Here is a 27,599-nt window from a genome sequence, read left to right on the forward strand (position 1 = left end):
CTTAGTAAAAAAAATGATAATATTTAATATACGGGTTTAAGACAAAACTCAGTATGAAAACTCAACTCATAGCTGAGTTCGAAAAGCTGAACGAAACATAACAACTGAAACTGAAACGTAAACTGAAACGTAAAACTGAACGAAACATAACGCATATAAAATGTAGCTCAAGTAAAACATAACTCAAGAAAAACCAAACTCGAGTAAAACACTCACAATAAAATTTACCACAGCTAATTGGGCAATTAATCCTTAACTTGGGCAATTAACAGATGTCAGCACGTACGTGCGAATGTTAAAAACTTATGCAAAACCAAAGTGACAGACCTTGATGGTACCAATGGAATAAAGAAGAATATTCTGTGGGTATTATGTAACCTCAAACCGCCACCCTTTAAAAAAAAAAATTGGGCCACATTGCTTACTACACACACAAGGGCTTCGTTTGGGGGGGGCAATGGGGGGCAGTTGCCCCCCCCCCCCAATAATGTGGAGAAAAAATATTATACATCCCGTGCCCTTTGACTATCCAGATATGGACCCCTCTTGCCCCCCAATAAATATACTGGAGATTCGCCGTATTTCTACACGGAGTACACGGAGACACGTGTATTTCTTAAAAATTCATTTATCACAGCTACAAAACTACAAACATATTTAACGCTTCTTGGGCAATTAATCATTAATATCTTATTAATCCAATCAATTTTCATTGATGGAAAGGAAAACATACCATCTTATCTCCCTAAGGCAAGAACAATAAAGATATGTATGTTTTATTCGTCCTACTCTTCCTACAAAGATTACACTTGCTATATATTTTTGTATTTCCGATGATGCCAGACGTAGTCACTTCACTCAAGACTTAGAAGACTTCACATTCTTACTTTAAAACTATATTTGATAGCTCATGATGACACTTTTTTTTTACAGCTCTTTTAGGGGTAAAGTACTGCTGTGACTCAAAAGACCGACTTATTGCTCCATCCCCCAAAAAAATTTGTGCTTAGTTTTCTGTTTCAGAGTAAATTATCCCAGAAGTGAAAAAGCTTCACAGAAGAGAGGTTCTATGCTTCTCGTATACATCCCCCCCTCAAAAAAGCTAACTTTAAACATAAATAACATAGAAAAATTTTTTGTCTTGAGGCAAAAATTTTGTCTCAACTGTCCACAAACTTTGTCTTCAGACTGGGCCACAGCGAATGCTAATTTAATTTGCTTTTCATGCCATTTGGTGCACTTCTTGATATATTTTGTTTTATGTTGCTCATTATCAGGTAGTATGCAGGATATGTCACAGCACTCACATATTTCACCGTGAATATAACAACCATATTTTTCGCCGTAATGACAAGGATGAGTTTTATTTCAATGGTTCTACTGTGGGAAATTAAATATAAAAAAAACAAGTTTATTTTAACTGAAAGTAAGGGGCGACATTAAAACTTAAACCGAACAGAAATTATTCCGTATATGAAAGGGGCTGTCTTCTCCTCAATGCCCCGCTTTTTACGCTAAAGTTTTTGTTGTTTTGAAAAGTAGAGTTGTGAGAAAGGGTCTAACTTTAGCGTAAAGAGTGAGGCGTTGAGGAAGGTACAGCGCGTATCACATACGGAATAATTTCTGTTCGTTTTAAGTTTTAATGTCGCCCCTTACTTTCTGTTATAAAAACTCTTTTTTTATTTATTTTCTGAACGTTTTTGAATTAATTTTATGACGCGTAAAAATTATTACATGCGTAAAGGGGATTGCCACATCCTCAACACCTCGCTCTTTACGCTAAAGTTTTTTTTAGTACTTTTAAAAAAGCTTCCAATTGTAATTAAACGACCCTTGTGTTTCATGAGTCGTTCTTAAAGAATTGGGATACAATTCAAAGTTTAGCGCAAAGAGCGAGATATTGAGGAGGGGACAATCCCGTTCATGCTCGTAATAATATCTGTTTGTTATAACCTTTAATGTTGCTCCTTGCGTGAGAACCTAAGGCAAGAGACAATGCGTCTACAAATCTATATTTCTTTCCAGCCACCTTCTTTGTGAGCGGTAAGAGATTCTCCATTGTTGGAATAAGCCACTTCTAACCGCATTAAGATAAGCCAACTTTGAAATATACATATATTGAATTTGAAGTTTTGCTCCATAGCATCAGAATTTGGGATTGGGGAGGAGGGGAAAGAGGACCAGAGGCCTACTTTTTACCTCCATTAATACATACTAAAACTCCTGTTTTACTTCAAAAAACCGCATTGTTTTACTTCAAGCGTGTTGTGATATCTATACTTATCTGCTAAAAATCAGGCGGGGAGAAGGGAGGGGGTGATTGAATCACCATGGGGTTTTTCTGGGATGCAGATTTGTGCATTTCTTTTGATTTTTTTTAGGATTTAGTTTGTTATTGCACCGAATAAGAACTTAACTCCCTTTTGTGTGTTTTTTTACCTTATTTTTCCGATGAGTACCATAACATTGAAGTAGTCAGTCCGTCAAAATTTTCAAGATAGTAAATGATAAATTAATTATTGCACAAAACAATAAAAATCATGTAATATACTCTCATCAGCCCCAGGGACTTTTGATCTGCGTTGACGGGAAAAATAAATAATTCTCTCACTTCAGGAGTTCATTTTCTTGCCATCGATCATATACCAATAAGTAAGGAGCAGGAAGTAATCACCAATATAATTGACAATGAGAGACCTAGGGATATTGAGGGGCCACACGTGATATCAGTACCCTACGTCAGTCCCAAACAATGATAATCAGAAGACAAAATCAACCTAATTGGCCTATAACAGTAGATGGCAGCACTTTTGGCTACCAGCAAATGTTTTGGTGATCGGTTCACTATGTTTATTATGATTATTTTCTATTTTGATCTATAAGTGGATTGAGGCAACTTGATCCCTATTTTTACAAAACACACTAAAGACTCTAGGCACCTTGGTTGTGACCTCTTACCATTTTGTTCCTCCTAGTGACCAGAAAGGCCGTACCTAGGAATTTTCCCGAAGGGTGGGAAGCTTACTCAAAGATATTTTTTTGGGGGGGGGGAGGATGGGGTTTACACAATAAAACATCAAAAAACGCATAAAAAATTTGCTTATATTCCTTTTGTTACGTTTTTACGAGTCAGACGAACATTTTTTTTGGGGGGGGGGGGGGTTGTCGAACCCCCCTAACCCTTCTTGGTATGGTCTTTGTTACCAGCGGCTTTGCTCACATCTAACCTAGGCCAGTAGATCTCTACAAGAATTCACGACCTAAATGTCATTTTTAAGAAGAACCATAAATTATTGTAAAATTGAACTACAATATGTTTGGAAAATTTTAACTGTTCTTGTAATTTAGGGAAATAGAATGTTTTTGAAAGAAATCTAAAAATTTTTGAAGAATATCCGTCACATTACTGAATTACAATGCACGCTCGTAGCCTAGTATTGATCCCAAATTTTTAAAGCGCAGCGAACTATAATTCGTCTGGAAAACTAACGTAAAGTCAAGGACCCTTTCTGGAAAGGTCAATAGGATAGCCCTTTTCATGCTTGCTTTCGCTAGGTCCGGTGAGTCGATGCAGTATAACGTAAGACTGAAACTAAACCTGTAAACATGTGACCTCTGGGATTTTAATAAGGAAAGAATGAAACTCATTTTGTGTGCAGTTTTGAGTGGTTTTACTAGTATATATGTATTTCAACAGTTTTACCTAACATAGGGATACCATAAAGATCTTATGGTAGAGGCTCCACTGTGCCGGGCAAAGAAAGTAAAGCCTCGAAACCCGTTAAGGCAGGTGGTATTTCTTCTGATTAGCCCTAATGGAGGGTACTACTTGGAAATGTTTCGCTAGACTTAGGGTGCTTTTGCTTGTGAATTTACAACGACTTACATTTACTGATGACGACTTTGCATGGATTTGGACATTTCTATTTGGTTGATGGTTCAGTTATACTGTTTGTTCCTAGGTAGTTGGATATATGAGTAAGGTCAAAACTACGTTCAAGTGCACATTTATCTCAATTGCTGGATTAGGATGACAGTATTTTTATTCTTCTTCTCTCTCTCTCTCTCTCATATCTTAATATTTTTTTTTTTTTTTTTTCTTACCAAGTAATTACCTCTAAAACATTATACATGTCATGCCATTTATCAATACGGATCAAGCGGCTTTCACGCTGTGTATGTAATTTTCTATGCTTAGTGGTTAAATTATATTCAGTAAGTTACCTTTCACACTTAAACAAGCCCCTTCACATTATTCTCACGCAAAGAATCTTTAAAACCATAAAAAAAATAGGCTAAAATCATCTGCATAATCACAAGCAAATTAATAAAAAAAATGTGGAATGGACATAGAGGTTCAAGTTCTGATCACACTGTAAAAAAATTGTTTTAAATTCAACAAAATTGTTTGTAATGTGTCTCAATAAATAAAAACTGAAGTTTCAATAGCTGAAGATCGTTAGAATTGAATATTTAGGGCCTTATTAGAATTTCCTAACCATTGTAGAACTTTCAACTTCTGAAGAAACAAAAATATTGGACTTACAAGCCCGAATAAAAATTTCGGTTTATTTACTGAACTACCATATTTATCAACATATTTGGATATAATTCATTCACGGTGGCACTTCTGATTAACATACAATGTCTATAAGCCATATGTTTTAGCCACAGCAACCAGAAATATCACATAGATTAACACTTCCACAGCCACTCGGATCACATCTATCTGATTCCAACTGGTCATATTAGCAACCAGGAACAGTCCTCAATAAGCAAGTTTCGACATATGCTAGAAACAGTCCTTCTCCCTATTAGAGATAGAATCTTCCATGCATCATCGAGTTTACTTGAATCTTCCGTTTCCCAGCTAACCTATGTAATCATGCTACATAAATAATCTCGTTAAGTATGATATTAAAATATCATATATACTGTCTTGTGTTTATTTATAAACGGCAAAAAATGTTTTGCTCTTTTATGAATAAACTGTAATTATTCAAAAGGCCATACAAGATTAAAAAATTCCTATGATTTTCTTAAATAGCTCCAAATTATCATGCGTAAGCTAAAAATGTTTGTATGTAAATTTGTGTTTGTACATAAAATGCTTGTACATAAATTTATTTCAAACGTCACCATAGTTAAATTTAATAGGTTATTCAAGAAATTCCAAAACATTTTGGTTACTAAAACCTGTTAACGCAGAGAATTTTTTTTTCTACTGAAAAGTATATAAATCTTGATAATTTCAACAACTTGTTGGACTTTAAACACGAATCACAGTTTCAACAAAAAAATTGATTTTTTTACTTGTTTAAATTCCAGCAGAAGAATTTGTGGGAAATCCATTTTTTTACACTGCAAGCGTGAAAGGCTTTATAGGAAAAAATTAATTATTTATTTTCAAAATTTATTAATTGCTCATTAATAAATTCTATTGTGTTGCTACTTTATTGACTTTTGCATAACGTACCATAAAATTACATAACATAAAATTAAAAATAAATTTTTCGACTGTACCTACCTATCGAGTGTAGCTCTATCAACCTTATGAAAAATGTTATAGAAAGTTATCACGAAAATTATCACAATCATCACAAGCAGAATATTCAAAAAATAAAATGTGGAATGGTGATAGAGATTCAAGCTGTGATCAAGCGGGAAAGGCTTCATAGGAAAAGTTTGTTAATTTTGTTTTGAAAATTTATTAAATGATAATCCATAAATTATATTTTGTTTGTACTTTATTTACTTTTCCATAAAACACCATAAAATTACGTAACATAAAGTTCTACCTAAACATAGAGAATAGATTTTTAGATAATAGAGATTTACAAATATAGATTTATAAATTCTAGATTCGTAAATTCTAAATAGATTTATAAAAACGATTTGATCTTCACGATTACACAACATAACATAAAGTCATGAAAAAAACTGCATGGCATTAAAACGTTTATTAGAATCTTAAAGAGCTTTGTCTGGAAGGAAGATCAATGTCATAAAAAATATGAACGTTGGAAAAATCAAAGAAAAGTTTTATTAAAAGTAAAAAATTAAAAAGAGTAAATTTTCCCTAAATAAAATTGGAATAAATGGGACAATATAGTTTACTTCCTGACTAGATTCCCTAAGGATAGCTACAAGAGCGAGTACCAAATCATCTTTACTGTCACCGTTTCTTGGTGTCATATTTTGCAAATTCAAAGCTTTTGCGAATGTTCATTGTGATCGTTTTCTATGGTGATGGTGTGTTACATTATAACAAATTAACGTTGCAGTGTGGAAGGAAGATTTTCAATGAGAAGGAATATAAACGCAAGACCTGTAACTTTAAATGTAACAACCTTTGAATTAAACGTAACGTAAAGTCTTATGTCTTCAATGTGAATGATTCTTTATGATAGTGTGAAAAAATCTCTATTACGTAGGCTGGAAGAGCCCTTAGATGTCAGCATCTAATGGAGAGTTTAACGACCTAAAAGAGTATGTTGAAAATACTGAAAATATAAAAAACTGAACATACTGAACGTACAACATACTTTGTATGCTGAACGTGCAAAAGAGTATGTTGAATGTAACAATTTCACCAAATATCAACATATAGTTTATAAATATAATAGCTCCCTTTTTAGGCGTGTTTTCTCGACATGTTTACCGTTTTGGTTAAGTGGGTTACTAAAATTTTCGAGATTCTAATTACAGTTTGGCTTTTGAGACGTTTTTTTCTAAGGGTATTGGCTAAGTTTGTTAAACAGTGGGATTACAATTCAGATTTTATCTTAGTTGTGACTTCGCAATTTTTTTAATTCTGGGCAGGCGAGTGCTCTTGATTCCCATGCTCGTAAGGGAGTAAATATTCTTGAAATCAGAAGTGAAAAGAAAACAACTTGAAACTGAAATAGGCTGGAAAGAGGTCGAAAGAAATAAGACAGAACAGGGGAAAAAAAGACTACCTGGTTGTACGTTTCTTATTTTATGTGGAAAAAGAACAGAACCAGCTGACCAATAGAGACGGAACAGGATGAACAGAATAGAACAATTTCCATGATTATTTGACATCTGATAAGATACTTTGGACCGTACTAGCAAAAACCTCACTAAAATAAAAAAAAACAAAAAATTAGTAGGGATATAGTATTTGACATTTTTACTGAAACCATTAATGAAAACAATATTACTCATAAAGTAGGAGTGTGTAAAAAGTAGCTCCATTTTTTTTTTAAGAAAATAGTTTATGTATCATGGCCACCAACATAAAAAAAAATTTCCCAAGACCCATCTAAGGTCTATTTATACCTAAAAATCGCAATTTTCTAAGGTTTTTATTATGGTTGTTTCAAAACTATAAAGTTTTTTGGGCAATATCGGTTTTTACCAATGTTGCCATACTGAACTGCGAAAATAATCAAGCGAAAGTAATTAATTAAATTTGGCAATGCCTTTCGTCCGTAAAAAATCAAACACTAACAGTCTGGGTTGACTCCCAAAGACAACTACCCCTTCAATGAAAGCCACAACTTCTTAAGTTATTTAGTGCCAAATGTTTCTGCCTTGTTTTTGGTGATTTTTACCCAAGTAATCGTTTCTTATACAACATGTTAGTTATACAGCATGCATGCTATATGCAGTATAACTGTCATCTTTTTTATAAATGTAACTTCAGGTTTTCCCAACTTCATAAAATATAATATGATTGTAAAAGTTTCCACTTCGCCAATTCAAACAATCAAATTTCAATTTGACTGTCATTGGAACTTTAAGGAACTGTTTATAGTCGTCTTAGGAAAGTACTTCATATTGACTGATGTTTCTCTTTTAGTTCTCATTTTCATTTTGGACCCCGGTGCAATGATTGGTGCTGCGCAAGTTTTGGAAAGTTTTCAGTTAAGGAGTAGCAGTCAACCTGTATTGATTTTTTTGTACACAGATGATCTTAATGTGCCTTACTTCGTTCATCCAGTGCTATCATCATTGTCAAATACCACTGACGTCTTTGTTCTGTCCCATGATGTTCTTCATCCTTCTTTGCCTAAGGTATGATTATATTGTATTGGGGATTGTAAAATTTAATTAAATTTAATTAAAGTAAAATTTAATGATGTACTCAAAATTTAATTCTGGTGTTTAAAAGAGCAAGAAGATACAAATAGGAACGGTTCTACTTCTTTATTCATAGTTTTTAGTTGTCTTTGCTTCAAACAGTTTATCATGATTTAGATTTTCGGCTCTTTTGCCCTTTTTCTCGTTTAAAATCAGTTTTTTTTTATTTTATTTTATTCAAGTTAAATGAAGTTGTACTAAATAATAGGGAGTTGGATGAATTTTTTGAATTTTTTTGTTTTTCCCTTATATCTTTTTTGGCTACTCATAGTTTTCATTTGTATATTTCTACTAATAGTTTTCATCATATTCTTTGTCTCTTTCTAATATAACCCATTTATAAGCACAGTTTTGTTTAAAGTTTTGGATATCACATGAAGCACCATATTTGAGATTTTTTTATGTTTTTGTTGTTTTCGCTTCTCACTGTTCTTCATTTTTTTGTTTTTTGTTACCTTTCCATCTTTTTTCCTATTTTAACACATAGCTCTTCAACTTTAACAGTGTTAGAAATTGTTTTCTTAAGATTTTTTACAGTTTTTCTTCCATTTCTCCTAGTTTTTGTCTCACTAATCCTTTTTAACTTGCCCTTTTGAATATAGATACGATCTCGAACCATACTTTTATTTGTATTATGTGTATACAGAGATCGACGAGAGGAGAAAAACTCTCAATGAAATCCAGATGCTATGCTAGCAGAAAAATCCCAAAGTGTCTGGTTTTTTTTACACTCTACTGGTAACGACGGAAGATTGTGTCAAGGTATTTACTTTTCTGTTCAGCTGGACAACGCTTTACGATTAGTTTCACTAGTAGTTTGCAACCTTTAGTATGCCTATAATAAGGCGTTCAAGATCAAATTTTATTTAGGTTTTTTTTTCTTCACAAAAAAAAGTTCTCAATACCACCAAGATGCTATGTTAGCAAAAAAATCCCAAAATATCTTTTCTCTTACACTCTTCTGGTAACAACGGCGGGTTATACCATGGTATTTACCTTTTTGCTCATCTGGGCAACGTTCTACGATTGGTTCACTAGTAGTTTTCAACATTTAGTGTACCTATAATAAGACCTTCAAGATCAAATTCTAATTAAGTTTTTCTTTTCTTCAAAAAAAAAAAAAAAAATTCTAAATACCATCAAGATGCTTTGGTAGCAGAAAAATCCCAAAACATCTCTTTTCTCAGACTCTACTGGTAACAACGGCGAGTTCTGCCATGGTATTTACCTTTCTGTTCATCTGGGCAACGTTTTACCATTGGTTCACTAGTAGTTTTCAACATTTAGTGTACCTATAATAAGGCGTTCAAAATCAAATTTTATTTAGTTTTTTTTTTCTTCACAAAAAAAATTCTTAATACTATCAAGATTCTATGCTAGCAGAAAAATCCCAAAATATTTCTGTTCTTACGCTCTACTGGTAACAACGGCGTGTTTTGCCATGGTATTTACCTTTCTGTTCATCTGGGCAACGTTTTACCATTGGCTCACTAGTAGTTTTCAACATTTAGTGTACCTATAATAAAGCGTTCAAAATCAAATTTTATTATTTTTTTTTCTTCACAAAAAAAATTCTTAATACAATCAAGATGCTATGCTAGCAGGAAAATCCCAAAATATCTCTTTTCTCACACCCTACTGGTAACAACGGTGAGTTATGCCATGGTATTTACCTTTCTGTTCATCTGGGCAACGGTTTACCATTGGTTCACTAGTAGTTTTCAACATTTAGTGTACCTTTAATAAGGCTTTCAAAATCAAATTTTATTTAGTTTTTTTTTTCTTCACAAAAAAAAAATTCTTAATACAATCAAGATGCTATGCTAGCAGAAAAATCCCAAAATATCTCTTTTCTCACACTCTACTGGTAACAACGGCGAGTTATGCCATGGTATTTACCTTTCTGTTCATCTGGGCAACGTTTTACCATTGGTTCACTAGTAGTTTTAACATTTTGTGAACCTATAATAAGGCTTTCAAGATAAAATTTTATTTAGTTTTTTTTTCTTCACAAAAAAAATTCTAAATACTATCAAGATGCTATTGTAGCAGAAAAATCCCAAAATATTTTTTTTTCTTACACTCCACTGGTAACAGCGGCGAATTCTGCCATGGTATTTACCTTTCTGTTCATCTGGGCAACGTTTTACCATTGGTTCACTAGTAGTTTTCAACATTTAGTGTACATATAATGAGGCGTTCAAAATCAAATTTTATTTTTTTTTTCACAAAAAAAAATCTCAATACTATCAAGATGCTATGCTAGTAGAAAAATCCCAAAATATCTCTTTTCTCACACTCTACTGGTAACAATTGCGAATTATGCCATGGATTTTACCTTTCTGTTCATCTGGGCAACATTTTACTATTGGTTCACTTGTAGTTTTCAACATTTAGTGTACCTATAATAAGGCGTTCAAAATCAAATTTTATTTAGTTTTTTTTTCTTCACAAAAAAAAATGTTAATACAATCAAGCTGCTATGCTAGCAGGAAAATCCCAAAATATCTCTTTTCTCACACTCTACTGGTAATAACGGCGAATTATGCCATGGTATTTACCTTTCTGTTTATCTGGGCAACGTTTTACTATTGGTTCACTAGTAGTTTTCAACATTTTGCGAACCTATAATAAGGCCTTCAAGATCAAATTTTTATTTTTGTTTTTCTTCACAAAAAAAATTCTCAATACTATCAAGATGCTATGCTAGCAGAAAAATCCCAAAACATTTCTTTTCTTACACTCCACTGGTAACAACGAAGAATTCTGCCATGGTATTTACCTTTCTGTTCATCTGGGCAACGTTTTACCATTGGTTCACTTGTAGTTTTCAACATTTAGTGTACCTATAATAAAGTGTTCAAAATCAAATTTTATTTAGGTGTTTTTTTCTTCAAAAAAAAAAATTCTTAATATAATCAAGATGCTATGCTAGCAGAAAAATCCCAAAATATCTCTTTTCTCACCCTATACTAGTAATAACGGCAAGTTTTGCCATGGTATTTACCTTTCTGTTCATCTGGGCAACGTTTTACCATTGGTTCACTAGTAGTTTTCAACTTTTTGTGTACCTATAATAAGGCCTTCAAGATCAAATTTTATTTAATTTTTTTTTCTTCACAAAAAAATTCTCAATACTATCAAGATGCTATGCTAGCAGAAAAATCCCAAAATATCTCTTTTCTCACACTCTACTGGTAACAATTGCGAGTTATGCCATGGATTTTACCTTTTTGTTCATCTGGGCACCGTTTTACTATTGGTTCACTTGTAGTTTTCAAAGTGTACGTATAATAAGGCGTTCAAAATCAAATTTTATTTAGTTTTTTTTCTTAACAAAAAAAAAATCTTAATACAATCAAGCTGCTATGCTAGCAGGAAAATCCCAAAATATCTCTTTTCTCACACTCTATTGGTAATAACGGCGAATTATGCTATGGTATTTACCTTTCTGTTCATCTAGGCAACGTTTTACTATTGGTTCACTAGTAGTTTTCAACATTCTGCGAACCTATAATAAGGACTTCAAGATCAAATTTTATTTTTTTTTTCTTCACAAAAAAAATTCTCATTACTATCAAGATGCTACGCTAGCAGAAAAATCACAAAATATCTATTTTTTCACACCCTACTGGTAACATCGGTGAGTTATGCCGTTATGCCGGTGAGTAATAAAATCAAGATGCTATACTAGCAGAAAAATCCTAAAATATCTCTTTTCTCACACTCTACTGGTAACAATGGCAAGTTAGGCCATGGTTTTTACCCTTCTTTTCATCTGGGTAACGTTTTACCATTAATTCAATAGTAGTTTTCAACATTTTGTGAACCTATAATAAGGCCTTCAAGATCAAATTTTATTTAGTTTTTTTTTCTTCACAAAAAAAAATTCTCAATACTATCAAGATGCTTTGCTACCAGAAAAATCCCAAAATGCTCTTTTCTCACACTCTACTGGTAACAACGGCAAGTTTTGCCATGGCATTTACCTTTCTGTTCATCTGGGCAACGTTTTACCATTGGTTCACTAGCAGTTTTCAACATTTAGTGTACCTATAATAAGGCGTTCAAAATGAAATTTTATTTAATTTTTTTTTCTTCACAAAAAAAAATCTTAATACAATAAATATGCTATGCTAGCAGAAAAATCCCAAAATATCTCATTTCTCACACTCTACTGGTAACAACGGCGAATTATGCCATGGCATTTACCTTTCTGTTCATCTGGGCAACGTTTTACCATTGGTTCACTAGCAGTTTTCAACATTTAGTGTACCTATAATAAGGCGTTCAAAATGAAATTTTATTTAATTTTTTTTTCTTCACAAAAAAAATCTTAATACAATCAAGATGCTATGCTAGCAGAAAAATCCCAAAATATCTCATTTCTCACACTCTACTGGTAACAACGGCGCATTATGCCATGGCATTTACCTTTCTGTTCATCTGGGCAACGTTTTACCATTGGTTCACTAGCAGTTTTCAACATTTTGTGAACCCAAAATAAGGCCTTTAAGATCAAATTTTATTTAGTTTTTTTTTCTTCACAAAAAAAATTCTTAATACAATCAAGATGCTATGCTAGAAGGAAAATCCCAAAATATCTGTTTTCTCACGCTCTACTGGTAACAACGGTGAATTATGCCATGGTATTTACCTTTCTGTTCATCTGGGCAACGTTTTACCATTGGTTCACTAGTAGTTTTCAACTTGTGAACCTATAATAAGGCGTTCAAAATAAAATTTTATTTAGGTTTTTTTTTCTTCACAAAAAAAATTCTTAATATAATCAAGATGCTATGCTAGCAGAAAAATCCCAAAATATCTCTTCTGGGCAACGTTTTACCATTGGTTCACTAGTAGTTTTCAAAATTTAGTGTATTTATAATAAGGCGTTCAAAATAAAATTTTATTTAGTTTTTTTTTCTTCATAAAATTTTTTTTTAATGCAATCAAGATGCTATGCTAGCAGAAAAATCCCAAAATATCTCTTTTCTCACACTCTACTGGTAACAACGGCGAGTTATGCCATGGTATTTACCTATCTGTTCATCTGGGCAGCGTTTCATCATCGGTTCACTAGTAGTTTTCAACATTTTGTGAACCTATAATATGGCCTTCAAGATCAAATTTTATTTAGGTTTTTTTGTTCTTTACAAAAAAAATTCTTAATACAATCAAGATGCTATGTTAGCAGAAAAATCCAAAAATATCTCTTTTCTCACACTTTACTGGTAACAACGGCGAGTTATGCCATGGTATTTACCTATCTGTTCATCTGGGCAGCGTTTCATCATCGGTTCACTAGTAGTTTTCAACATTTTTGAACCAATAATAAGTCCTTCAAGATCCAATTTTATCTAGTTTTTTTTCTTCACAAAAAAAATTCTCAATACTATCAAGATGCTCTGCTAGCAGAAGAATCCCAAAATATCTCTTTTTTAACACTCTACTGGTAACAACGGCGAGTTCTGCCATGGTATTTACCTTTCTGTTCATCTGGGCAACGTTTTACCATTGGTTCACTAGTAGTTTTCGGTATTTTGTGAATCTATAATAAGGCCTTCAAGATCAAATTTTATTTAGTTTTTTTTTCCTTCACAAAAAAATTCTCAATACTATCAAGATGCTATACTAGCAGAAAAATCCCAAAATATCTCTTTTTTCACACTCTACTGGTAACAACGGCGACTTCTGCCATGGTATTTACCTTTCTGTTCATCTGGGCAACGTTTTACCATTGGTTCACTAGTAGTTTTCAACATTTAGTGTACCTATAATAAGGCGTTCAAAATCAAATTTTATTTAGTTTTTTTTTTCTTCACAAAAAAAAAATCTTAATACAAACAAGATGCTATGCTAACAGAAAAATCCCAAAATATCTCTTTTCTCACACTCTACTGGTAACAACGGCGAATTATGCCATGGTATTTACCTTTCTGTTTATCTGGGCAACGTTTTACTATTGGTTCACTAGTAGTTTTCAACATTTTGTGAACCTATAGTAAGGCCTTTAAGATCAAATTTTATTTAGTTTTTTTTTCTTCACAAAAAAAAACTCGTAATACAATCAAGATGCTATGCTAGCAGGAAAATCCCAAAATATCTCTTTTCTCACACTCTACTGGTAACAACGGTGAGTGATGCCATGGTATTTACCTTTCTGTGCATCTGGGCAACGTTTTACCATTGTTTCACTAGTAGTTTTCAAAATTTAGTGTACTTATAATAAGGCGTTAAAAATAAAATTTTATTTAGTTTTTTTTTTATTCACAAAATTTTTTTTTAATGCAATCAAGATGCTATGCTAGCAGAAAAATCCCAAAATATCTCTTTTCTCACACTCTACTGGTAACAACGGCGAGTTATGCCATGGTATTTACCTTTCTGTTCATCTGGGCAGCATTTTACCATTGGTTCACTAGTAGTTTTCAACATTTTGTGAACCTATAATAAGGCCTTCAAGATCAAATTTTATTTAGGTTTTTTTGTTCTTTACAAAAAAATTCTTAATACATTCAAGATGCTATGTTAGCAGAAAATTCCAAAAATATCTCTTTTCTAACACTTTACTGGTAACAACGGCGAGTTATGCCATGGTATTTACCTATCTGTTCATCTGGGTAACGTTTTATCATTGGTTCACTAGTAGTTTTCAACATTTTGTGAACCTAAAATAAGGCCTTCAAGACCAAATTTTACTTAGTTTTTTTCTTCACAAAAAAAATTCTCAATACTATCAAAATGCTATGCTAGCAGAAAAATCCCAAAATATCTCTTTTCTCATACTATACTGGTAACAGCGGCGAGTTATGCCATGGTATTTATCTTTCTGTTTAGCTGGGCATAGTTTTACCATTAGTTCAATAGTAGTTTTCAACATTTAGTGTACCTATAATAAGGCGTTCAAAATCAAATTTTATTTAGGTTTTTTTTCTTCACAAAAAAAATTCCTAATAAAATCAAGATGCTATGCTAGCAGAAAAATCCCAAAATATCTCTTTTCTCAATCTCTACTGGTAACAACGGCGAGTTATGCCATGGTATTTACCTTTCTGTTCATCTGGGCAACGTTCTATCATTGGTTCACTAGTAGTTTTCAACTTTTGTGAACGTATAATAAAGCCTTCAAGATCAAATTTTATTTAGTTTTTTTTTCTTCACACAAAACAAAACTTCTCAATACTATAAAGATGCTATTCTAGCAGAAAAATCCCAAAATATCTCTGTTCTCACACTCTACTGATAACAACGGCAATATATGCCATGTTATTTACCTTTCTGTTCATCTGGGCAACGTTTTACAATTGGTTCACAAGTAGTTTTCAACGTTTTGTGAGCCTATAATAAGGCCTTCAAGATAAAATTTTATTTAATTTTTTTTCTTCACGAAAAAAATTCTTAATACTATTAACATGCTATGCTAACAGAAAAATTCCAAAATATCTCTTTTCTCCACTCTACTGGTAACATCGAAGAGTTATGCCATGGTATTTAACTTTCTGCTCATCTTGGCAACGTTTTACCATCGATTCACTAGTAGTTTTCAACATTTTGTGAATCTATAATAAGGCCTTCAAGATCAAATTTTATTTAGTTTTTTTTTCTCCACAAAAAAAAATTCTTAATGCAATCAAGATGCTAAGCTAGCAGAAAAATCCCAAAATATCTCTTTTCTCACTCTCTACTGGTAACAACGGCGAGTTATGCCTTGGTATTTACCTTTTTGTTCATCTGGGCAACGTTTTACTATTGGTTCACTAGTAGTTTTCAACATTTTGTGAACTTTTAATAAGGCCTTCAAGATCAAATTTTATTTAGTTTCTTCCCCCCCCCCCCCAAAAAAAAAATCTCAATACTATCAAGATGCTATGCTAGCCGAAAAATCCCAAAACATCTCTTTTCTCACACCCTATTGGTAACAATGGCAACTTTTGCCATTGTATTTATCTTTCTGTTCATCTGGGCAACGTTTTACCATTGGTTCACTAGTAGTTTTCAACATTTATTGTACCTATAATAAGGTGTTCAAACTCAAATTTTTCTTTCTTCACAAAAAAGAATTCTTGATACAATCAAGATTCTATGCTAGCAGGAAAATCCCAAAATATCTCTTTTCTCACACCCTACTGGTAACAACGGTGAGTTATGCCGTTATGCCGGTGAGTTATACAATCAAGATGCTATGCTAGCAGAAAAATCCCAAAATAACTCTTTTCTCACACTCTACTGGTAACAATGGCAAGTTTTGCCATGGTATTTATGTTTCTGTTCACCTGGGCAACGTTTTACCATTGGTTCACTAGTAGTTTTCAACATTTTGTAAACCTATAATAAGGCCTTCAAGATCAAATTTTATTTAGTTTTTTTTTCTTCACAAAAAAAATTCTCAATACTATCAAGATGCTATGCTAACAGAAAAATTCCAAAATATCTCTTTTCTCCAGTCTACTGGTAACATCGGCGAGTTATGCCATGGTATATAACTTTCTGTTCATCTGGGCAACGTTTCATTATCGGTTCACTAGTAGTTTTCAAGATTTTTTGAACCAATAATAAGTCCTTCAAGTTCAAATTTTATTTAGTTTTTTTTTCTTCACAAAAAAAATTCTCAATACTATCAAGATGCTCTGCTAGCAGAAGAATCCCAAAATATCTCTTTTCTAACACTCTACTGGTAACAACGGCGTGTTCTGCCATGGTATTTACCTTTCTGTTCATCTGGGCAACGTTTTACCACTGGTTCACTAGTAGTTTTCAACATTTTGTGAACCTATAATAAGGCCTTCAAGATCATTTTTTATTTAGTTTTTTTTTCTTCACAAAAAAAATTCTCAATACTATCAAGATGCTATGCTAACAGAAAAATTCCAAAATATCTCTTTTCTCTAGTCTACTGGTAACATCGGCGAGTTATGCCATGGTATAAAACTTTCTGTTCATCTGGGCAACGTTTTACCATCGGTTCACTAGTAGTTTTCAACATTTTGTGAACCAATAATAAGTCCTTCAAGATCAAATTTTATTTAGTTTTTTTTTCTTCACAAAAAAATTCTCAATACGATCAAGATGCTCTGCTAGCGGAAAAATCCCTAAATATCTCTTTTCTAACACTCTACTGGTAACAACGGCGAGTTCTGCCATGGCATTTACCTTTCTGTTTATCTGGGCAACGTTTTACCATTGGTTCACTAGTAGTTTTCGGTATTTTGTGAATCTATAATAAGGCCTTCAAGATCAAAATTTATTTAGTTTTTTTTTCCTTCACAAAAAAATTCTAAATACTATCAAGATGCTATACTAGCAGAAAAATCCCAAAATATCTCTTTTTTAACACTCTACTGGTAACAACGGCGAGTTCTGCCATGGTATTTACCTTTCTGTTCATCTGGGCAACGTTTTACAATTGGTTCACTAGTAGTTTTCAACATTTAGTGTACCTATAATAAGGCGTTCAAAATCAAATTTTATTTAGTTTTTTTTTCTTCACAAAAAAAAACATCTTAATACAATCAAGATGCTATGCTAGCAGAAAAATCCCAGAATATCTCTTTTCTCACACTCTACTGGTAACAACGGTAAATTATGCCATGGTATTTACCTTTCTGTTCATCTGGGCAACGGTTTACCATTGGTTCACTAGTAGTTTTCAACATTTTGTGAACCTATAATAAGGCCTTTAAGATCAATTTTTTTTTTCTTCACAAAATAAATTCTTAATACAATCAAGATGCTATGCTAGCAGGAAAATACTAAAATATCTCTTTTCTCACACTCTACTAGTAACAACCGTGAGATATGCCATGGTATTTACCTTTCTGTTCATCTGGGCAACGTTTTACCATTGGTTCACTAGTAGTTTTCAACATTTAGTGTACCTATAATAAGGCGTTCAAAATCAAATTTTATGTAGTTTTTTTTTCTTCACAAAAAAAATCTTAATACAATCAAGTTGCTATGCTAGCAGAAAAGTCCCAAAATATCTCTTTTCTCACACTCTACTGGTAACAACGGTGAATTATGCCATGGTATTTACCTTTCTGTTCATATGGGCAACGTTTTACCATTGGTTCACTAGTAGTTTTCAACATTTTGCAAACCTATAATAAGGCCTTCCAGATCAAATTTTTATTTAGTTTTTTTTTTCTTCAAAAAAAAAATTCTCAATAATATCAAGATGCTATGCTAGCAGAAAAATCCCAAAATATTTGTTTTCTTACACTCTACTGGTAACAACGGCGAGTTCTGCCATGGTATTTACCTTTCTGTTCATCTGGGCAACGTTTTACCATTGGTTCACTAGTAGTTTTCAGTTTTTTGTGAATCTATAATAAGGCCTTCAAGATCAAATTTTATTTACTTTTTTTTTCACAAAAAAATTCTCAATACTATCAAGATGCTATACTAGCAGAAAAACCCCAAAATATCTCTTTTCTCACACTCTACTGGTAACAACGGCGAGTACTGCCATGGTATTTACCTTTCTGTTCATCTGGGAAATGTTTTACCATTGTTTCACTAGTAGTTTTCAACATTTAGTGTACCTATAATAAGGCGTTCAAAATCAAATTTTATTTAGTTTTTTTTTCTTCACAAAAAAAAAGTTTTTAATACAATAAAGATGCTATGCTAGCAGAAAAATCCCAAAATATCTCTTTTCTCACACTCTACTGGTAACAACGGCGAATTATGCCATGGTATTTACCTTTCTGTTCATATGGGCAACGTTTTACCATTGGTTCACTAGTAGTTTTCAACATTTTGCGAACCTATAATAAGGCCTTCCAGATCAAATTTTTATTTAGTTTTTTTTTCTTCACAAAAAAATTCTCAATACTATCAAGATGCTATGCTAGCAGAAAAATCCCAAAATATTTGTTTTCTTACACTCTACTGGTAACAACGGCGAGTTCTGCCATGGTATTTACCTTTCTGTTCATCAGGGTAACGTTTTACCATTGGTTCACTAGTAGTTTCAATATTTTGTGTGCCTATAATAAGGCGTTCAATATCAAATTTTATTTATGTTTTTTTTTTCTTCACAAAAAAAAATTCTTAATACAGTCAAGATGCTATGCTAGCAGAAAAATACCAAAATATCTCTTTTCTCACACTCTACTGGTAACAACGGCGAGTTATGCCAGGGTATCTACCTTTCTGTTCATCTGGGCAGCGTTTTACCATTGGTTCACTTGTAGTTTTCAACATTTTGTGAACCTATAACAAGGCCTTCAAGATCAAATTTTATTTAAGTTTTTTTGTTCTTTACAAAAAAAAATTCTTAATACAATCAAGATGCCATGCTAGCAGAAAAATTCCAAAATATCTCTTTTCTCACACTTTACTGGTAACAACTGCGAGTTATGCCATGGTATTTACCTATCTGTTCATCTGGGTAACATTTAACCATTGGTTCACTAGTAGTTTTCAACATTTTGTGAACCTATAATAAGTCCTTCAAGATCAAATTTTACTTATTTTTTTTTCTTCACAAAAAAATTCTCAATACTATCAAAATGCTCTGCTAGCAGAAAAATCCCAAAATATCTCTTTTCTCATACTATACTGGTAACAGCGTTGAGTTATGCCAAGGTATTTATCTTTCTGTTTAGCTGGGCAAAGTTTTACCATTGGTTCACTAGTAGTTTTTAAAATTTAGTGTACCTATAATAAGGCCTTCAAGATCAAATTTTATTTAGTTTTTTTTCTTCACAAAAAAAAAAATTCTCAATACTATCAAGATGCTATGCTAGCAGGAGAATCCCAAAATATCTCTTTTCTCACACACTACTGGTAACAACGGCAAGTTCTGCCATGGTATTTACCTTTCTGTTCATCTGGGCAACGTTTTACCATTGTTTCACTATTTTTTTTTTCTTCACAAATTTTTTTTTTTTAACACAATCAAGATGCTATGCTAACAGAAAAATCCCAAAAATCTCTTCTGTCACACTCTACTGGTAACAACGGCGAGTTTTGCCATGGTCTTACCTTTCTGTTCATCTGGGCAACGTTTCACCATTGGTTCAGTAGTAGTTTTCAACATCTAGTGTACCAATAATAAGGCGTTCAAAATCAAATTTTATTTAGGTCTTTTTTTTTTCTTAAAAAAAAAATTCTTAATGCAATCAAGGTGCTGTGGTAGCAGAAAAATCCCTAAAATATCTCTTTTCTCTCACTCTACTGGTAACAACGGCGAGTTATGCCATGGTATTTACCTTTCTGTTCATCTGGGCAACGTTTTCCCATTGGTTCACTAGTAGTTTTCAACATTTTGTGAACCTATAATAAGGCCTTTAAGATCAAATTTTAGTTAGTTTTTTTTTCTTCACAAAAAAAAAATTCTCAATACTATCAAGATGCTATGCCAGCAGAAAAATCTCAAAAAATCTCTTTTCTTAAACTCTTCTGGTAACAACGGCGAGTTAGGCCATGGTATTTACCTTTCTGTTCATCTGGGCAACGTTTTACCATTTTAACATTTTAATACAATGAAGATGCTATGCTAGCATAAAAACGCCAAAGTTTTCTTTTTTTACAAAGAAAAAACATAAATCCAGCTCCCCCTCCATGGAAAATTTCCTTCTCCCACGAAAAATTGCTCCATGGAAAGATCATCTTACGTATCCCTCCACCAGACACCCAACCTGACATCCGTTTGTATACTTGCCAATAACTAATGCTGTATGTTAACAATGGGCAAACTTCATAGCTTGCAGTCCTTCCCCCGGGACCTGTGGGGGGTCAAATCATCCTTAAAGACATAGTTATTAGATTTTTCGACTGTGGTAAAAACAATGGCTACCTCAAATTTTTGATCGGGTGACTTTGGGTAAGAAATTAGCATGGAAGGGGCGCTAGCTGGAAGTCATTTTGAAGATAGCCTACAAAATAACAGAAAAAATACTCTCCTTTATCAGGAAGATAATTTCGTAAACCATATTGGCCTACCATCACAAAAACGAAAGAGAAGAAAAGCAAAAATAGGGTTTTATAAGGCAAACAAAAATACTGGAGACAAAAAAACGGACATGACACGAATGTTCATATTGCATCCTTTCATATAGTCTCCTTATCTACCCCTCCCGCCGAAATTCTTTTTTTTATGTTTTTATTTTTAGTTTTTTAACTAAAAAAAGCTTTAGCTTAATCTTCTAGCTATGAGACAGAACATTGTATACTTAGGAAACGATATATAGACCCAAAAACTTTACAAAATGAGAGGGGAATACAAGAAATCCCCCTTGATTTCAACTTTGTGGGAATTGAAAAACAAGAATCCTTTTCACAAGGTAAATAAAGAAAGCAATTTTGTTAGATTTCAATATGATTGAGGATGCTTCAGATGCAATAACAATAGTAATTTGATGACTAATTACGATGTAATTAGATTAAAAATTTGTGGAAAATGTGGCTAAATTTGGAGATCGAAAGATGATTGGATTGGATTTCGTGGTTCATTTATTTGTTATGGAGTTAAATGGTCAAGAGTTCAGTAGGAGCCAATGGCGGTACAAAAACTAACTTTGTACAAAAACTTCCTTGGATTAAGGCCCATTCGCAATTACTACTACTACTACTACTACTACTACTATTAACAACTCACTGCAGCTCCAAGCCCCCTGAGGCCAACACAGCTACGCACGCTCCTCCTCCACCCCAATCTATTCAAAACCTCCCTTTTTACACCCGCGCACGAAGTTCCCATTTCCTTTAAGTCTTTCTTTATGACGTCCTCCCACCCCAGATGGGGACTTCCTGCTTTCCGTTTAGCCCTAGATGGTTGGCCGAAAAGAACAATCTTCGGCAATCTGTCATCCTTCATCCGCACAACGTGCCCTAACCACCTCAACCTTTTTTTCATTGTAGCCCTAGAGAGTGGTATTGAACCACATTTTTTGTATAGCCTATTGTTTGAAATACGGTCAGTCAGCCGGGTACCCAGAACAATCTCTAAGCAATTTCTCCGGAAAACATCTAGCAAATCTTCATCCGCTTTTCGGAACGTCCATGCTTCAGAGCCATATTTGACCACTGTCATCACTGTAGCTTATAATATTCTAATCTTGGTTTGCAGACTTATCTTCATATTCTTCCAGACTTTTTTTTAACTTTGAAAAAACACCCTGAGCCTTGGCTATTCTATTTTTAACATCTTCACTGCTCCCACCATCTTTACTAATAATACTACCAAGGTAAGTGAAGCTGCCCACCTGATCAAGCTTTTCATTACCCAACGTCATCTTTTCATTTTCACATCTTCCTAGCCTTAGTGATTTAGTCCTTTTAACCTAAATTTCTAAACCTATTTTTGTAACTTGAAGCCGCAAAACCTCTAAACGTTCATTCATTTTACATACAGTTTCATCTAGAATACGTAGGTCATCAGCATAATCTAAGTCCAGGAGACTTTTTCCTCCCCATTTGATTCCGTGGTCTCCCATTGCCTTTCCTGTGCTCCGTAAAACAAAGTCCATCAAAATAATCCATATAAAGGGGGATAGAACACAACCCTGCTTAACTGCTGATTTAATACAAAACCAGCTGCTAACCTCATTTCCTACCTTAACCGCAGCAGTGTTATTCTACTACATAGCACTAATCACTTTAATGTATTTGTCTGGTATACCATACAAGGATAAAACCTTTATTAAATCTCTTCTATCAACAGAATCGAACACTTGCTCATAATATATAAAACTGAGGACCATAGGAATTTGAAAACTCAGGTACTTCTCAATTATTAGCCTAAGAGTGAAAAGTTGGTCGACACATCCTCTATCTTTTCTAAAACCGCACTGTTCTTCTCTTAAAATTTTGTCTACGGCATCTCTCAGTCTAAAAAGTATCATATTACTAAGTAATTTGCTACCTACAGAGACCAGACTAATGCCTCGATAATTACCACACTCACTTTTATCACCTTTCTTATAAAGTGGCTTAATTAAGGTTTTCCTAAAATCGTTAGATACTTCCCCTTTTTCAAAAATCATGTTAATAATCTTCAGTAACTTATTTCAAACCTCAGAGCCACCATATTTAAGAAACTCATTTACAACACTATCAGCCCCTGGAGCCTTATTATTCATTAATCCTTTTAGTACTGTTGCTAACTCCTCCTCACAAAAAAATCTTCCTTCACATCCAAGGTATCACAAACCTTTTCATTTTCCTCTATATTTTTTCCAGCAACTCTATCTCGGTTAAGCAAGTTCTCAAAATGTTCGGCCCATCTCACTTTATTTTTTTCCTTATCGCTAATTGCGACCCCATTTCTATCTTTAACCGGGACAAGTCCGGATTGACCACTCCCTCTCAATTTGTTAACGTGCCAGTACAATATTTTACTATTATGCCGTCTAGCTGCATCTTTCAGATCATCGGCAATTTTATCCATGGCCTCCACTTCAAACCTGCTTAGTTCATATTTTAATGCTTTCTCCACTTTCTTTACATTTTTTTTGTTTTCATACGATCTATCACTCAGATAATTCTTGTACAAGTCCTTTCTCCTTTCTATTAAACATAAAGCTTTTTCACTAATATTCTTAGCTGCAGTTCTAGCTTTCTTCCCTAATACACCTTCAGCGACTTCACAAATTATTTTTCTAAAAGTATTCCAACCATCTTGCACATTATCAAATTTTAAACTCTCAAGTTCAGTATTCAACTGTTCCTGGAAGGTTTCTCTCAAATTCTCATGCTGGAGTCTACGAACATCATAACTTCCCGGGAGGTAGTTACCCTTCCGATATTGCAGCTTTAAATTAACCCTTGACACTACTAGATGGTGATCTTTACTTTTAACATCAATAGCAGCACTCCTATATACCCTAGTATCTTGTATTCATCCTGCCAGTCTTCGGTTTACTATAATATAATCAATAAAGTTTACTTTCTTACCATTACGTGAATACCATGTTAACTTATGAGCCATTTTATGACCAAGCACTGAATTGGTTATAACTAGATTGTTATGCCTAAAATACTTCAAAAGTCTGTATCTATTACTCTTTTCTTTTTCTACACCAAATTTGCTTAGGATAGGATACCATCTATCCCTATTTCTACCAGCCTGGGCGTTAAAATCTCCCAGTAATAAAATCATATTTCTACCTGGAACCTTGTCTATTTGCTCCTGTAACTGTAAGTAAAATTCATCTGAGTCACTAGTATCTCCGTCAGTCGGTTCGACAGGGGCATATACTACTATAGCTGATACACTGAACTTTTTAGTCATGAAATGAGTAATTAGTATTCTATTATTAATACATTTCCAGCCTAAACAATACTTAGTAGCTTCCTTATTCATCATGAGCCCTACTCTCTGTCTATGTACCCTATCCTTTCTGCCTAAGTAAACAAATTCTATATTACCTAATTTCAGGCTTCCTACCCCTGGGATATAAGTTTCTGAAACTACTAATAAGTTCTGTTCGAATTGTCTGAATTCGTCAGTCAAAATGCCCATACGATAGACATTTTTTAGCGTCGTAACATTCCAAGTTCCAGTTTCCATGTTCGTTAAATTATGGAAATTATTTTCACATCAGGAAAAGCAATGATCCCGGATACCAGAGCAGGACGGGGATCACACGTCTTCTCAACTCTACATCGAAGTGCTTGAGTTAGCTTAAAGCTAGACAGCAAGAAGTCCCCGGGACCTCCATGACTGGAAGCTTTGTGCAATCTTGGGCCAATCTTGGTCACAACATGGTTTTCAGCACTTGGCGATGCTCTTCTATCAACAAGAGTCAAAATTCTGCACAGACAGTCTCAAGCCTATTATCTCCGACTCATTATATATTCATGCCTACAAATATTATGCTACTACGGGGATTATTTAAGACAAGCAACCCATAATAGATAAATCAGCTAGGAAGAGGTTTTTCTGCCCAAACACGCCCATCAAAACATACCAAGCCCAGAAGAATTGTCCATTAGTCAGAATCCCGTGCGAATGCTGTGTCGTTTACTCGGCTATAATTTCCTCGAGGGGCGCCACTCCTCAAGTGGAAATAGAGTTGGCCACTAGGTCCCCAGTCTTGCAGGTACCCCGAAAAGGTCGAGGCAGCCCTTTGCAAAGGCCATTGTCCATAGATCTGGATCTTACGCCCTGCCACAGTTGTCCTCCTATAGAGGATCCTCCCGCGATGGTGTTCTGCATCTCCATGCAATTTAACCCATTACTAGGAGAAGGTTTGCAACTCATGGGACTCTTTTGGGCCCTTTTGAGTGTACATTTGAGGGGCCTTCTTCCTCCTCCGCCTGCATTTATGACCCCGGGCGAGGGTGCCCCAGATTTTATTATGGACCCCCAGGGACAAGGTCCGTGCCTCCTATGGAGGTACCCTACATATCTGTAGAGCGTTCCCCTATCGCCACCTGGGGACACGCTGAATGGCCTGGGGGAGGCCAGAAAAATACGCCCAACGTGGGGCTCGAAGTTTGTTGTTTACTTCTTTTGCAGGACTGCCAAATTATGATGTAACTGAGCATCAAGGTTTCCGAGTCTTATAGTCACAAAAAGATAAGAACACTTATGGATAGTGACGTACTTCAACAATTACCCCCTATATAGTTAGTCATTCACAATTAGATTTTATTAATACTTAAATTTAGTTGCTTAAAATGCCTAGTATTAACTGATATTAGTAGTTACCATTCACCATAGATAAATTAAACACTGAAATCAACTTTGAATTTAATAATGTCAAGTACTCGTCTTTATCAAAGGTCTCATATAGTCCTTGATTCTCTTGTACAAATTTTCTTGAGCTTTGACAAGCTCCAGTAGCTCTTCCAAAAATCTCACTCCTTTTTATTCCGCTTTTTCATTTCTTCTTCTTCTTCTTGTTATTTTTCTTGTTTGAATTAGTATGAAGACGCTTATGGATAATCTCATCACTGGAATCAAATTCCAAGCCCTTCCGCATGTTGCTGGAGCTGGGTTCAAACTCTGGATCCCGTATTACCAAGCTGAGATCAAACTCACTGCGCCACTATAAGACATTTATGATTTGTATTTTGTTTGCAGTTTTTTCTTTTTCTGGGATTAGATTTAGGTCTTAGCCAATCAGAAAATCTTACGAAAAAGTCTGACCTGCTTGACCTTTACAAAATTCAAATCTATGGAGCTTTAGTTTTGGCCAGGGTTGCCACCCATAGTGATTTATCACTATTTCTAGTGATTTTTTATGTTTCCTAGTGTTTTTCTTCTATCTAGTGATTTATACTGATTTTTGTTCTAAAACTAGTGATTTTTTCCTAAATCTAGCGATTTTTCAAAATATTGCGCGTGGATTAATGACTCAATCGAATAACAAGAAGGTCATACAAGAAGCTAATTAATAAAAAACACAGTTTTTAAGGGTAATAATTCGAAGAAATACAATGCCCTCTGTTGAACAAGATGTCATTAAGAAATGTGTATAAGTAGGAAAATTAGAAATATTTCCATTTAAGTCCCTGTTAAAACCAGTACCATGTTACTATTTGACCCCCCTCCCTGAGAAACTCTGACGGCTCTTTTTACATCTCCTCGCCTCCTCTACCTTTTTGCCAGTAAGCATGTGAGTATTATCTTTTATGTAGCACGGAAAAAGATTACCTGTAATGAAAGGGGTGCAACTACTTCCCGGTACCAAAATTACAGGCGCATTCTAAAAATATTTCCAGAAATCAAGGGGTTTTTAGAGACTAGTTAACACTCATCCTTGATATTCCTTCTAAAAAAAAAGGTAAAAAATACCCCATTTTTATAGATAGAACTCGAGAACTCTACAGTAGTTTTCTTATATGCTAAATTTGATCCCATAAATTTCATCAATGTCTCTTGCCTTTTTTGGGGTATTAACCCCATTTTTGAAACTCAAACAAATTTTTACAGGCTTTTAGATTTTAATGGGTAGCTTTAAACTACATGTTTTTTTATATAATTAGCATCAAAAACTGGAAAGGCGATTCTTTTGATGTATATATTGTTTTCAAAAATTCTGTTTTCAGTGTTTTGGGTGTTATTAAGGCAAGTAGGCTTACTTGTAGTGTTATATTTTATTTTATCTTTGTATAGGCCTAGTCAAATATATACATATGTATGTGAATAATAAAATGATTGAACTTGAACTTGAATCCCTCCTTACTTTCACTTTGTTTTCATTTTCTGTTCGATATTGGTTGTACTAGATGCAGGATAAGGATGCAGCAATATCTACGCTTTTGGGATTTTTTTTTTTGGAGTTTCATCCCTAAAAAAAATCTGTAACAACCGGGAAAAAAAGGAAGTTTCTTATCGCTAGAATAAAGTGTATCGCACGCACCATATGAAAGGTGCTTTGATCGAACGAAAATATGAGTCATATTTTCATTTTCTGTGGCCCTCATACTTCACGTTTTCCGCAACTTAAAGCTGTCTTTTCTCTGCTTTTAATTGTCTTGGTAACAGAAGATCTTTGCTTCCCACTCGTCATCTCACAAATAATTTGAACTTCTCC

The 27,599-nt window shown here is 33.8% G+C and overlaps 1 protein-coding gene across 1 annotated transcript in view; it reads left to right on the top strand.

Annotated features, from left to right (window-relative positions):
• Positions 1–27,599, top strand: part of LOC148941249 (retinal guanylyl cyclase 2-like) — a 274,002-nt gene that overhangs the window by 52,535 nt on the left and 193,868 nt on the right. Inside the window, exon 4 of the mRNA XM_089104131.1 lies at positions 7,826–8,040. Within this exon, the coding sequence (XP_088960257.1) occupies positions 7,826–8,040 (215 nt within the window). The remainder of the gene's footprint in view (positions 1–7,825; positions 8,041–27,599) is intronic.

Source organism: Artemia sp. Qi Xiang Cuo, chromosome 18 (genome assembly GCF_049724085.1).
Source record: "Artemia sp. Qi Xiang Cuo chromosome 18, ASM4972408v1, whole genome shotgun sequence".
In the NCBI taxonomy this organism is placed as follows: Eukaryota; Metazoa; Arthropoda; class Branchiopoda; order Anostraca; family Artemiidae; genus Artemia; species Artemia sp. Qi Xiang Cuo.